The 15,338-nt window shown below is 42.6% G+C and overlaps 1 protein-coding gene across 2 annotated transcripts in view; it reads right to left on the bottom strand.

The window, feature by feature from the left end:
• Nucleotides 1-15,338, bottom strand: part of MISP (mitotic spindle positioning) — a 42,589-nt gene that overhangs the window by 3,078 nt on the left and 24,173 nt on the right. For both annotated transcript variants that reach the window (XM_081958477.1, XM_081958478.1), the window contains exons 2-3: nt 5,008-7,117; nt 2,248-2,435 (exon numbers count right to left, since the gene is read on the bottom strand). In XM_081958477.1, coding sequence (XP_081814603.1) covers nt 2,248-2,435; nt 5,008-7,117 — 2,298 coding nt within the window. The remainder of the gene's footprint in view (nt 1-2,247; nt 2,436-5,007; nt 7,118-15,338) is intronic.

Genomic DNA, 15,338 nt, shown 5'->3' on the forward strand with positions numbered 1-15,338 from the left:
ACTGAGCCTGGAAATTGCGGTCATAAATCATGACTGTCGTAAAGAGGGTCATCCCATTTTTATGACCACACCCCCTGTGGTCCCTAGGTAGGGCGCAAAGTGACTGTCCTACCCACAGCTTGAAAAATATTTCCTGAACTTGCTTTATGTAGAGTATTACATCCACTCTTGCAGTTCCTTATATGAACTGAATGTGCAAAGAGCACCAGTCCATATTTACGTTCAGAAACGTGTATTTCATTAGGATGTTTCTGAAGGAAATGACATTGTGAATAATAATTATGATTATTAGGCTGACCTTGTAGGAACACAGATTCTGGCCTCTCTTTAGTTATGGAGAAAATAATACTCTAATCAAGGAACTAGGGGATGCGGTGGCTCAGTGGCTAAGATGCTGAGCTTGTCAATCAGAAAGGTCAGCAGTTCGGCGGTTTGAATCCCTAATGGGAGTGAGCTCCCATTACTTGTCCCAGCTTCTGCCAACCTAGCAGTTCTAAAGCATGTAAAAATGCAAATAGAAAAAGAGGGACCACTTTGGTGGGAAGGTAACAGTGTTCCATGCGCCTTCAGCATTTAGTCATGCTGGCCACATGACCATGGAAATGTCTTCGGGCAGCGCTGGTTCTTCGGCTTAGAAACAGAGATGAGCACCGCCCCACAGAGTCGGGAACGACTAACACATATGTGTGAAGGGAATCTTTATCTAATCAAGGAACTACCAAGGAGAAAATTATGTACCCCCAACACTGGGTGGGCAAGCTACTGCATATAAACAGGAAGCAAACCCCACGCTGGCACTGATGATGTTATCTAGTCAGGTAATGAAACATCTGCAAGTAAATAACCATGCACAGATAATGGTTGGAAACTAACCAAGGAGAGAAGCAACCTAGAACTAAGGAGAAGATCCTTCTTTAGCTTAAGCCTGTCTTCTGGAGTGTTGGCTATTCCTGCCAGCTTGGTATCAGCTGCAAATTTGATGAGTTCCCCATCTATCCCCTCATCCAAGTCATTGATGAAGATGTTGAAGAGGCCTAAAACAGAGCCTTGGGGTACTCCACTGCATCTTCCCTCTATGTAGATGCATTTCCATTGAGGACCACACTTTGAGTGCGGTTGATCAGTTATGAATCCATCTGGTGGTGATGCTGTCTAATCCACATTTTTCTACTTTGATCTAGCAGTAGAGAAAATTCTAGAAAATCTAGAAAATTGAGAGCAATTAATCAGTGGATTAGCTTGCCTTCAAAAGTTGTGGGTGCTCCCTCACTGAAGGCTTTCAAAAAGAGACTGGACAACCATTTGTCTGAAATGACATAGGGTCTTCTGCTCGAGCAGGGGGTTGGACTAGGAGACCTCCAGGGTCCCTTCCAACTCTTTTATTCTGTGTTCTAAGATATTCTCTTCTATTGGGAGTTCTGTGGTTCTGATCACAGATGAGCCTGGCTTAGCTATCATTCCTGCTGACTCTAATAGCAGTAAAAAAAAATCCTTCTGGTCTTTAAGGTACTTCTAGTGATCCTTGGCCAGTCGTGTTTTGAGATAAGCTATCTCTGATCCTGGAGGCTTCATGTAGCCATCCTGACCAACTGTTATTGCTACTGTTGTGGCCAGCCAGTGGCTGAGTGAGGAGGTTGGGGAGGAACATGGGCCAGTCGTGGAGTCTGGGGAAGGCTCTGATGAGGGCTCTGCATCAGAGGCAGAGAGGGGGACAGAGCTGTATGCCAGTTATCAACTGCCTTTGGAGTTGGATATCAGTGGGGCAGAAGCACAGCTGGAGTCTGTTCCCAATGTGCGCATGCACAGAGCTGCCAGGAGAAGGGAACAGTTAAGGAACAAAGGCCAACTCGGGAGTAAAGGCACAGGTGGATGGTGAATGGCCCCTCCCATAGGGAATAAAAGAGGAGCGAAAGGGGAGGGGAGTTTGCAGGAGACAATTAGTTCAATTCATTAGGGTGAAGATCTGTTCCTAACTTCTTGCCAAGTATTGTCTGCTACAGAGTGGCGTTTGGAAGATATCGGCCTGGCAACTCTCCAAGCCTAATAAAGGTTCTGTAGTTGTGAAATCTCATGTAAGACGGTTGGCCGGGACTTTCCTGGAGAGGAATTCCCTTTAACCTAAATAAAAGAGTTTTTTTCCCGGGAGTCTGCTTCATGATCTTGGGAAGCCTAGATCAGAACAGCTAGAAACTCTTCTTCCTGTCTAAGGCCACCCTCCATGAATTCAAATCTTTTCCTGCTCATTACCTTCCCATCTTCCTTTGGTCTTATCCTGGATTGTATTGGACTCTGGCACCTTCTGAACCTTGATTCAAGGGAGTTTGTTGTCAAACTGGGTCGATACAGGATGGGTGAAGTAGGCAATCTCACAGGAGAATTAGGAACAAAAACAGGCGAAGAGGAGACAGAGTACCTGCCAGCATCTCCTGATGCAGCTGAGGAGGAAAAAAACATAGGAGTGTTAAGGTCCAGCCAAGCCGTTTCTTCACCAGGCCCTTGCTAATCCCAAGAGGAGTCAAATGGAAAGAAGAAAGAGAGGAGTTGGAGTGAAGTTTGAACTCAGAGCTTTCTCATTGTCATCTGTTGTCCTCTGATGGGCAACTGGACATGATGTTTGGCATGCAACTGACAGTTCTGTAAAGTGTTAAAGCAGGGGTGAAATTCAGCAGGTTCTGACAGGTTCTGGAGAACCGGTAGTGGAAATTTTGAGTAGTTCAGAGAATCGGCAAATACCACCTCTCACTGGCCCCAGAGTGGGATGGGAATGGAGATTTTGCAGTATCCTTCCCCTGGAGTAGGGAGGGAATTGAGATTTTGCAGTATCCTTTCCCTGTCACGCCCACCAAACCACGCCATAGAACTGGTAGTAAAAAAAAATGAATTTTACCACTGTGTTAAAGTAACAATAGATATGCAGAGAGACAAAAAAAGAGGGCAGATCCCATTCATGGCTGTTATTAAGGGGCTTATTTATTTGGCTGTTCTGAACTGAGTGGAGAAGAATTTTTTTAATTTTTAATTTGCAAAATCTCTGTTCCAAATCTGACCTCCATTCAGGCCCTCAGTTGAATGTTTCACTTTGCAAACCCACTTTGGCTACATTATACAGTAGCTGACAGTAGATAGTCCTTGACTTACAACCATCCATTTAGCAATTGTTCGAAGTTACAAAAGTAACTTACAACTGGTCCGCGCACAAGACCATTGCAGCATCCTACCAGTCAGTGGTGGGATTCAACTGGTGTGTAACAACTGGTTCGCCGAGCGTGTGCTCAGCAAACCGGTTTAGAAACATTTAGGAAATGATGTAGAAATGTTAAGTTGCCTTTGAAAACAGAGGCCAACCTTCTTTAACAGAGTGCCCTCCATATCTCAGGTGTTCGGCTTGCAACTTCCAGAATTCCTAGCTAGCACTAACGGCCGGGAAACTCGGAATTGGTATTCTAATATTTGGAGAATATAGGTAGTCCTCGACTTACAACCACAATTGTAAGAATTTCCACTGTTAAACAGGGCAATTATTAGGTGAGGCCCATCCTATTTTACAGCTTTTTTTTTTTTTTGGCATGGTTACATGAATCATTGCAATTGTTAAATGACTCATGCAGTCCTTCAGAATCTGGCCTCTCCCATTGTCTCTGGTTGTGGGAAGCCACCTGAGAAGGTCACAGCGGAAAGCTGCAAGTATTTGTAAATACATGCCAGTTGCCAAGACTCTGAATTTTGATCACATGACCGTGGAGATGCGGCAATGGTCGTAAGTGGAGGACCAGTTTTATAAGTCTTTTTTTTTCCCACTGCCATGGTAACTTTGAATAGTCGCTAAACCAATAGTTGTAAGTTGAGGACTCCCTCCAGTATTTTAAATCACTGCAAACAAGCTTTAAATAAAGAGCGGTGAGATATATTAATCTCAGTAATTTAAAGCAGGGGTTCTCCAACCTTGGCAACTTTAAGCCAGTTGGACTTCAACTCCCAGAATTCCCCAGCCAGCTTTGGGTTCTGGGGAATACTTTGCTGGCTGGGGAATTCTGGGAGTTGAAGTCCAACAGGCTTAAAGTTGCCAAGGTGGGAGACCCCTCATGTAAAGGTAGGAAAAAGACCTCGGAACATAGGACAGATGGAAGAATATTGCCCCAATTTTTTAAAACCCAGCTAAAAGAAGAGCAGTGTTATATTAAAAGCAGCTTCTCTGTTCTACTCAGAGCAAGATTTTAGGACAGAGCTAAAAAAAAACAGAACCGCCAAATATATTTCTCAAAGAAGAAAACTCCTGCGATTTGGGCCAATCATGTCAAATGCTGACTTACCCTCTTATCCTGCTTCACCGAAAATAAGACCCAACAGGAAAATAAGCTCTAGCATGGTTTTTCAGGATGCTCATAATATAAGCTCTACCCCAGAGGTGGGTTGATCCCGGTTTTACTACCAGTTTGCTTCACATGTGCATACACAGTTCAATGTAAATTGTTCTTCATCCATGTGCAGGACAATTTACAGTGAACTCAGCATACGCGTGCACTACTAAACAACATGCCGACAATGGCGACCGGAGATCCGGTTCAGGGGCGTGGCCAGCTTGGGTCGCTGCCAGTTCTGCAACCCAGGCCAAAATACCACTACCGGTTTGGCTGAACCGGGCCAACCGGGAGCAACCCACCTCTGCCCTACCCCAAAAATAAGCCCCAGTTAAGATCATCAGCCAGATGGATGCAATTAGTACCGTATTTCTCCAAAAATAAGACCTAACCAGAAAATAAGCCCTAATGCATTTTTTGGAGCAAAAAAAATAATATAAGACCCGGTCTTATTTTAGGGAAACACAGTATTGATTCAGTTAGAACTAGAAGTCTCTTGAGCAGTAACCACCCTTGAACAATACAATCCCATGTCTGTAAGGAGGCATTTTCCAAACATGACAGCATGCACTACGGTGCCTCCTCCATTTATGCTACATCATTGGTCAGAACCCACCACGCTTTCGTTGCTATTCTCCGTTTCTCTTACCTGAACTTTGGGATGACACCCGTGAACTTGGGAGCTCCTGTGCCGTCAGACTGATTTTTCTTCTCTGCTCTTGAAGTTCCAGTTCTCTTTGCAAAGCATCCTGGATCTCCTGGTCAATCAGGATGGACGTCCGGGGCCGCCATGTCTTCAGAGTATAAAGCTCCTCTCGTGGAGCTGGTTTCTGAGGTTGTTGCTCTTTTCTCTCAAGGCTTTGAGGTCCCTGATCTTCAGGAAAAGAGAACTGGAATTTGCGAACCGGAATGGCAAAATGTTGCTTCTTTAACACGAACTGGTCTCTTGGAGCTTTCAAATCTCGGCTACAGGGAGGACATCGGCTAGGGAAATCCATCTTCAGGGAAGAGTTAGTGGAGCACGTTTTTAAGGATGGCTCATTTCCTAGGATTTTCTTGCCAAAGGCTGGAACTGAAGAGGACTGAGAGATCTCCGAGCTCCAGTTCACATTCTGGCTTGCAATTCTTTCTCTGTCCTCTCCGGGTGGGACAACATTGCGACAGAGTGTTGCAGAGTCTCCATGGAGGGTCTCCAGCAGCTCCCCCTGTTTCTTTTGCTTGCCCAGAGGAGGCAGGGGAACCTCTTCCTCCTCCCGCTCAAAAACTTTCCGACGTTCTGCAAGCTCTTGGGGAAGTCCGCGGTCATACATTCCCAGCAACCTCCCTTCCTTTTGCAGGTCCTCCTCACGCTTGGCTTCCTGCTCAATCTCCCTCCGGACATAAAAGGAAGTGTGAGGTTTATCCTTCCCTTTCCTGGAGGAAGCTGGAGAAGAGACCGGGGAGGAGAGGAGTGGCTTGGAGCGGATCTCCACCAGATCATCCCTGGCACTGATTCGCTGGATGCCCCTCTCCTTCCAAAGGTTCTCTTCCCTCTCCATGGCCAATCTGATCTCCCGCTCAATGGGGGTCTCGTTCCTAACTTCTGGCTCTTTTGCAGGATCTTGGCCTCTGGCCAGAGGATTTCCTGATTCTTTGTTGAATGTCCTCTCATTAACATTCCCTTGGAAGCTCATGTCAGAGGGCATCTTTTCTGCAAAAACGAAATTAGTCCCTAAATAAGAACTGGCTTCTCTCTGGGGGAGAATGAGAAGGTCTCCTCCTATTGAGTTTTCTCTCAATTGTCTCTGGCTGGACTCATCCAACTCCTTATCATTCCTTGGCATTTCAGGATTCTGGGGTTCTTTGCTCCCATAAGTGTGGCTTGTTGCCTGCAGTTCCCTTGAAGGAGGAATGTGTCTCTTGGGTTCCAACAACATCTTTGGATTAGTCTTTTCCAGTGTGAGAAACTGCTGTCGGGCAGCAGCAAAATTTATTTGTTCTGTGTCTATGTTCTCGGGATCAACGGGGATGATTGCCCAATCTGGGGAAGGATTGTCAAAACAAAGAGCAAAGCTAGTGAGATTGTCCTTTCTGGGTTCTACTGTAACCTTTCCAAGAGAGGATGTGTCGATGGCTTCCAACTCATTCATAGAGCTCCATTTTTCTGCCATTGTGTTGCTTTTTCTCACAACTTGTCTCCTGATAATTTCCTGCCGTTCATCTTCCAGTTCTTTGACTATTTCTGGTGAGACATCCTTGGAGGGAATCTTATACTGCAACTCCTCCTCATCTTCTTCTTCATAGAGTCTGGAAGGTTTCTTCTCCCCTTTGTAAGCCCGGATGTCATAGTGTGAGCCAGATCTGAGCACTTCCAACTTGGATTCTCTGTCTGGGGATGGCGTCCAGTGATCTGTCCTTCCATTTATAGATTTGGTCATGCGCCAGGATTGATCTTCTGTGGAATCTAACATCTTCCATCCATTTTCAACCTTCATCTCAGGTTGACCCAAGTCAAAAATCTCACCTTCTTTGTCCTCAGGTCTCATTTCTTGTTGTAAGACCACTGTTTGATCACTCCGCTCATGTTGATCTTCATAATTGAGCTCTGTGTTCTGGGGGGAATTGAAGGGAATGTCCCTGGTGCTGGACTTCATTTTTGGAAGAGAGCTTTCATAGATGTTGTCTTCAGTTTGTGGAAGATGTTCCTCAGTGATAGGGATCTCTTGGGTCATCCAATTTTCTTGAGAAATATTTGCATCAACAACTGGGCTTTGTCGGTTCTGAAGGACAAGAGAGGACCTTTAGATAAATTACATTTCTTAATATATATTACACAAAACAGATAGTGCTTAAGACATTGAACTGAAACTGGGAAGACTCAAGTTCCACTCCAAATTCTTTGGGTGATTTTGAATCTCCTCTCCTCTCCTCTCCTTTCCTCTCCTCTCCTCTAAAGTTACCTCATAGGATTGTGTGGTAGAAATATGGTAACCATATGGTAGATATGGTTTCAGGATGAAATCTTAGAAAATGGATCTCTTTCACTAGGAATTCATGAGTCCTTTTGTGCAGAGCAGAGAATTTATGGGTATCTACATGTTAAAACTTCTTCCATCGTAGCAAGTCCCCCATCCCTCTCCACATGACTGTCACTGGCTTATAAACGAGAAAATGACCACAGTATAGTAGTATAATAATAATTACAACGTAATCAGTATTTATCTTTAATTTGGAACCAGAGCAAATATAAATACTTCTTAGGATGCTTTCCTAATTGGTTCCAAAGGCCTTCTGGAAGGGTTCCTTCTTGACCTGCTTCTGGAAAGTAGGTTTAGGCTTATTAAGGAATCCTCACATTAAGTTGTTAAAGCTTCTTTTCCTTTCCACCAAAGGGTTAAGACCAATTTATCAGAATGAAATTGTTCTCACGCTAACACCAGGGAGTGGAGGAGAAAGGCAAATCTAAGAAGGATTTTATGACTAAGTAGGAACTCTAACTTCTAATGCCACCTTGGACACCCAGAGCTATGAACAAATGACCTTTTGTAATTCTTCATCTTCTTAGCGACCAGAAAAAGACCAAGCACCACATATTTCTTCAAAGGGAAGGGAAACACAGGGATTCCCAAACATTGTGGTACCCTGAGCATCTGCAATAGTGATGGCGATCTTATTACATGCGTGTCAGAGGTGACACACCGCAACGTTTGGGTGACAAGCCAGCATTCACCAACACTCAACAAACTCAACCCCCCCCTCTTGTGTGATTTTCAGATGCTGCGTGGGAATGTCACACAGATTCTGGACCCTCCAGAAGTCCAACCAGAGGGCCATGTTCTCACACGGTCTAGAGTCTCCAAAAATGATTTTGTTTTACTTATATTTCATTTTTGTAATTATCTGACATTAAGCATAGCATAGCATTTTAGACTTATATACAACTTTACAGTGCTTTACAGCCTTCTCTAAGAGGTTTACAGAGTCAGCCTCTTGCCCCCAACAATCTGGGTCCTCATTTTACCCACCTCGGAAGGATGGAAGGCTGAGTCAACCTGGAGCCTGCTGAGATTCGAACTGCCAAATTGCAGGCAGGCAGCAGGCAGCAGACGTAGCCTGCAGTACTGCACTCTAACCACTGTGCCACCATGACTCATATATATATATATTTCCTAATAGAATAAATAACACCACACATAATTGGATTGCATTTTCTAAATAAATAAATATGTGGAGAATTGTTTAGGTGCCACACGAGCAGAGTTAATTTAAGCATTTGCTGAATTTTTGACGTGTTGCCATCACTACCCTACAATGAGAAATTATTTGTATGAATAAAGTAAAGTATTTTTATGCAGTAAAATAACATACAATAGAATAACAGGGTTGGAAGAGACCCTAGAAGTTTCTATGCCAGGAGACCCTATACCATTCCGGACGAATGGCTGTTGGAAGAAATGTCCTTCTGGGTTCAGTTCCAAGGGGGGAAAAAGACACTGGATTCATGGAAGTTGCTTGGAAAGAAGGTTTATTGATAGGATCACATGGCTTGAGATGCTGGGCAAAAAAAGTGAAGGGATGCTGAGAGTGTCCTGGTTTTATGCCCCCTCTGGGCTTTTGAATTTGAGTTGTATTCTGATTGGTTGTCAGCCTCCCATGGGACCATTCAGGGGCAACTCTGTAGGCTGCCCTGAGTCCCAAGCTTGGTTGACTCTTGCTGGGTGATGATGTAATGAAAGGGCTTTGGGATTTCTATTATGGCTCTTCCTGAAGGAGGAAGGTCCTTGTTATGTAGAATAGACTGACTCAGGCCTTTATGACCCATTGACAAAGGTGTGTATGGGGGTGAGTTTCTGCCTCCCTTTTAGGGGAAATATTCTGCCCTTTTAATATTGCCTAAAATATTTCATTTTTTCTAGGAGAGGGGTGGATGCTAACTTCCTACATGCCTGTCCAATCTCTTCTTAAAAACCTCCAGCGATGAAGCGCCCACAATGTATGGAAGAAAACGGTTCCACTGATTAATTGTTCTCACAGTCAGGAAGTTTCTCCTTAGTTTTAGGTTGGTTCTCCTCCTTGATAAGTTCTCTTCTGTTACTTCTTGCCCTGCCCTGCTTTGGAGAACAGATCAACCCACTTATCTCTGTGACAGCTCCTCAAATACTGGAAGACTACTATCATCTCACTCCTTAGTCCTTCTGTTAGATCAGACGTATCTAATTCCCGCAACCCTTCATTGTACAATTTAGCCTCCAGAGCCCTTATCATCTTTGTCCTATACGTTGAGACCTTTAATAATGCCTAGCCTGTTATTATCCCAATGTCCCAGGGTCCCCTCAACTCGGCCATCTTGTTGTGGACTTGTGCAGGCAAGGTTGGGCAACATTTCGACAGGCTCCTATTTTACCTACATAAGCTTAATCAGGTTCTGAAAAGAAATTGCAATTTGTCAGCCCTTGCATAAGCTGCCATTCTTTCTTTATATGTGTTGATTTGTTAATGGGGGTGAAGAGGTGTCTGCTATTGATATTGAGACCTAAGATGATGTCTGTTTTGGACAAAATTGTGCAAAGCTTTAAATATAAGACACCAATATCCCAGAATCCATGGCCCAGCCAAGCTGGCTACCCTGGGATAAAAGATGAGGAGGTATTACCCTCTACTGGATGAAGCAAGAGTTTCAATTTATGTTGAATAGGTGACAGGAAAAACAAAACCTGCAAAACAAACATACATTTTCACACAATCTACAATTAGCAGAATCCAATATTATTTTTAAAGATTGTGTAACCAGAAGGGAGGTTTTTGGCATCATGACACAGTATTAGTTTTGCAATTATCAGGGGGCAAAGCAACAAAAAGTATTTGTGATAGATAAATTATTTCACAGCAAAAAAACAGTATACGGATAATAATAATAATCTATATATATGTATGGGTATAATATAAGGAAATTGTAAACAGCGATCTGGAAAGGAGGATTAGAAAACTTTGTTATTAAATATTATGGATGTTTAGCTAGAATAGGATATAAGAATTTAATGTTAATGGAGGATTTTATAAATAAGTAAATGAAATGCCAGTATGTGGTTATTAAATTTTGCTACATTTCATGATGAAAGACGTTTAAACAATTATAGTCAAATAAAAGTGGAGGTAAGATGATGGTAATATGTATAAACATTTGAGTTAAGATACTAGAGTTAATATGAATTATACTTGATGACAGTAGAAGAGATGCACAAAAACCGTTTGTAACCAACTGATACACTTTCTACAGGATGTAAAGAAGGAGGATTTTTATGTTTGTTTTGAAAATTAAAAATAAATAAAAAAGTTTTTGGCAAAAAAAAAAACAGTGTATGGGTAGTCCTTGGCTTATGACTGCAATTGACCCAAAAATTTATGTTGTTAAGTGAGTTTCGCCCCATTTTATGATCTTTCTTGACAGTTGTTAAGTGAATGATTGCAGTTGTTTAGTTAGCAACCCCGGTTGTTAAGTGAATCGGGCTTCCCCATTAATTTTGCTTGTCAGAGGGTCACAAAAGGGGACCATATGACCCTGGGACACCACAACTGTCATAAATATGAACCAGATCCGGATTTTGATCACATGCCCATGGGGATGCTGCAATGGTTGTAGGTGTAAATAACGATCGTAAGTCACTTTTTTCAGTCTCATTGTAACTTTGAACGGTCACTAAGCAAACTGTTGTAAGTCAAGGACTACCTGAACTTTAAACCCAAAGATCATGCAACTTCCAATTAAACTCCATTCCTCAGTCTCGGATATTCAACAATTGAGTAAAGTTGCTTTAACGACAGATGATTTCAGCAAGAAGAAATCTGCTAGTTTCATTTTTCATTCTTAAACACAACAATAAAAGGAACCTGGATTGAAGGGGGTGAAAAACTGGGATTAAAGTATTAAGTTAGTAGTAACTAGTACTAACTAGTAGTACTAGTAGTATTATCCACTAGCCAATAAACTCCCGTTGCCCGGGTATTTATTTATAGGGGGTGAAATGTCCAGACCAAACGTAATTTCTAATGTTGGATTTTCCCCCTTACCAGATGGACACCCTTTGTGGAGTTTTGTGAAGCCGTTACCATGGCAACTCCACCGTGCTGCACAGTAGAAGCTATTTTACGGCAGTACAGAAGAAGCTATTTTAAGGCACAACAGGGTGTATCTTAACAGAACACACATCCCGAGGGGTTTTAGGTGTGTCTTACCCCGACAATATTTGTCATCTGTGTACCAAGTTTGGTTGAAATTGCTTGAGGCGTTCCAGAGTTATGCTGGAACACACACACACAGACACACACACAGAGATATGTATGTATGTATGTATGTATGTATGTATGTATGTATGTACATATATATGTTTTCGTAGATTTTCACGGGTGTGGGTATGCTGGTTTTGTTGTATTCGGGTCTTTTCCCGAATTATATATATATATATATATATATATACACACACTAGTGAAATAAGTTTCACTAATACACATACACTTCTTTTTTCTGCCTTTGAATCAATCTTGATTCGTGCTGAGCACTGGGACAAGTCTCTGCAGTTTTCTTGGCCACACCATTGCTTGCTTCTTCTTAGGGCTGAGAAAGAGTGACCGGCTTAACGTCACCCAACTGACTTGATGCCCCAAACAAGCTTAGAACTCAGGTTCAATGTTTCTAATCCAGCACCTTCACCCGTACATCAGACTGGTTCTTCTTGGGTTGAGGAAGAGAGATTGGCCCAAGATCACTCAGGTGGCTGCCTTCTAAATCAGGATTAAAACTGACAGTTACTTGGCTTTTAGCTCTATGCCTTTAGCCACTTTAACCACCACACCAAATTGGCTTTTGTACTGAATCTACAGCTTTGCACTAGGAGCAGTCATTTACTACAAATGCAGGATAGGGACACATGCCTTCCAGCTGCACCTATGAAAAGAAGCCAAGAGGTTTTTTTGCACCTGCAAAACAGGAGGCAGCCATAGGATGATGAAGCTGTTAAAAACACAAATAATACAATACAATACAATAGTAGAGTTGGAAGGGACCTTGGAGGTCTTCTAGTCCAACCCCCTGCCTAGGCAGGAAACCCTATACCGTTCCAGACAAATGGCTATCCAACTTCTTCTTAAAGACTTCCAGTGTTGGGGCATTCACAACTTCTGGAGGCAAGCTGTTCCACTGATTAATTGTTCTAACTGTCAGGAAGTTTCTCCTCAGTTCTAAGTTGCTTCTCTCCTTGATTAGTTTCCACCCATTGCTTCTTGTTCTGTCCACAGGTGCCTTGGAGAATAGCTTGACTCCCTCTTCTTTGTGGCAACCCCTGAGATATTGGAACACTGCTATCATGTCTCCCCTAGTCCTTCTTTCTCTTAAGCTAGACATACCTAGTTCCTGCAACCGTTCTTCATATGTTTTAGTCTCCAGGCCCCTAATCATCTTTCTTGCTCTTCTCTGCACTCTTTCTAGAGTCTCCACATCTTTTTTTTTCATCGTGGCGACCAGAACTGAATGCAGTATTCCAAGTGTGGCCTTACCAAGGCATTATAAAGTGATATTAACACTTCACGTGATCTTGATTCTATCCCTCTGTTGATGCAGCCTAGAACTGTGTTATCTTTTTTGGCAGCTGCTGCACACTGCTGGCTCAAATCTGGTTGTAAACTTCCTCACTGAAGCACATGAGACTTTAGAAGTACAACGTTGCCATTCCATGATGCACTGATCAAAACTCACCTTGAGGACAATTCTGGATACCCTTGTTTAACACACTGTTTGACAATCTGGCTTTACAGAATAGCAGAGTTGGAAGGGACCTTGGAGGTCCTCTAGCCCAACTCCCTTCTCAAGCAGGAGTCCCCATAGTATTTCAGACGAATAGCTGTCAAATCTCTTTTTAAAAGCCTCCAGTCAGTGGTGTAGCACCCACAACTTCTGGAGGTAAGTTGTTCCACTGATTAATTGTTCTCGTTGTCAGGAAATTTCTCCTTAGTTCTAGGTTGCTTCTCTCCTTGATTAATTTCCATCCATTGCTTTTTGTCTTGCCTTCTGGTACTTTGGAAAACAAGCTGACCTCCTCTTCTTTGTGTCAGCCCCCCCCAATATTGGAACACGGCTACTATGTCACCCTTAGTCCTTCTGTTAGACTAGATATACCTAATTCCTTTGGGTATGTCTTTTTTCAAATGTGTTTATTAAATGGCTTTATGATGTCTCTATTAAATGGCTTTCCTCCCCCAGATTATGTCATTTAGATCTGCGTCATGCTGTTTGTTTCCGTTTAAATTTCACTTGCACATTTGTGGAAAAAAACTAATATGTAAAATACAAAAAACAAAACAAAACACCCTACTGTTTTCTTGGATCCCTTCTTCCAAAGGAAATTAAAACCAAAAAAAGTTAAGTTCCCTCTGAAGAGCAATTCAGGACCCACAGTCCAGTGGAGCTAGTAATTCTGGTTTTAGAAATGGGATCAAATTTCTTTGCAAGGGAAGAAAAATTAGACCAGAAAAGAAAAAACAGCCCAGCTCCAAATTGGAAAGCTGTCAGATTTCATCTTCTTTCGTTTTTTTTCTTCATTTTGGCAATCTTAAATTTCATTCTTTTCCTGCATCAGTCTGAGAATTTTTTTTAAAAAAGTTTGCAGGTACATTTGTACGTGCTTTGGTATGCGAGTCTCCTACCCTGCTCAAAGTTTTTGCAGGTGAGTACTTTTCCCAGTGTTTTTCATTAACATGTGTACTTTGCAAACTATGTTTTATCTTGTTGTTATCTTTCAAAAAGGAACCATATTGCAAAATCCAGATTGCTGCAAATTCTTGCACTGAAAATAAAATGTGATGAACTTATATGAAGAACAGTTGCAGGAACTGGGTATGTTTAGCTTAAGAGAAAGAAGGACTAGGGGAGACATGATAGCAGTCTTCCAATATCTCAGGGGTTGCCACAAAGAAGAGGGAGTCAAACAACTGAGGGTAGAACAAGAAGCAATGAGTGGAAACTAATCAAGGAGAGAAGCAACTTAGAACTGAGGAAAAATTTCCTGACAGTTAGAACAATTAATCAGTGGAACAGTTTGCCTCCAGAAGTTGTGAATGCCCCAACACTGGAAGTCTTTAAGAAGATGTTGGATAGCTATTTGTCTGAAACGGTATAGGGTTTCCTGCCTAGGCAGGGGGTTGGACTAGAAGACCTCCAAGGTCCCTTCCAACTCTACTATTGTATTGTATTGTATTGTATTGTATTGTATTGTATTGTATTGAACTAAGAATTTCTCTTCTATCCCACACGAAGAGTGTAAGTCAAGCAGTGACGTGCGGTGAGGTTTATGACTGGTGAGGCACTGACACAGTGCTGAGTTTCAAATATTTTTAGACTTGTGGACTTCAACTCCCAGAATTCCACAGCCAGGCGTGCTCAGTTCCAATTTAAAGTGACAGCATTTGTTTTTCTCCTTTGCTCCTTCTTTCTTTTTCTTTTTCTTCTCCTTCCCCTCCTTCCTCCCTCTCTCCCTTCCTCCCCCTCTCTCAAACACACACACACACACACACACACACACACACACACACACACACAGAAGTTGGATTGGACTATCTCTCCTACCCCTTCCCTCTCTCACTCACTCTCAAACAAACCCCCCCACACACAAAAGTTGGATTGGATATCTTTTCCAGTGGCTTGAAAGCAGCTCCTCTGCCATCCCCCCCCCCCATTCAATACAATACAATACAATACAATACAATACAATAGTAGAGTTGGAAGGGACCTTGGAGGTCTTCTAGTCCAACCCCCTGCCTAGGCAGGAAACCCTATACCGTTCCAGACAAATGGCTATCCAACATCTTCTTAAAGACTTCCAGTGTTGGGGCATTCACAACTTCTGGAGGCAAGCTGTTCCACTGATTAATTGTTCTCACTGTCAGAAAGTTTCTCCTCAGTTCTAAGTTGCTTCTCTCCTTGATTAGTTTCCACCCATTGCTGCTTGTTCT

The sequence above is a fragment of the Natrix helvetica genome (assembly GCF_964273705.1).
Source record: "Natrix helvetica genome assembly, chromosome: 1".
NCBI classification, from domain to species: Eukaryota; Metazoa; Chordata; class Lepidosauria; order Squamata; family Natricidae; genus Natrix; species Natrix helvetica.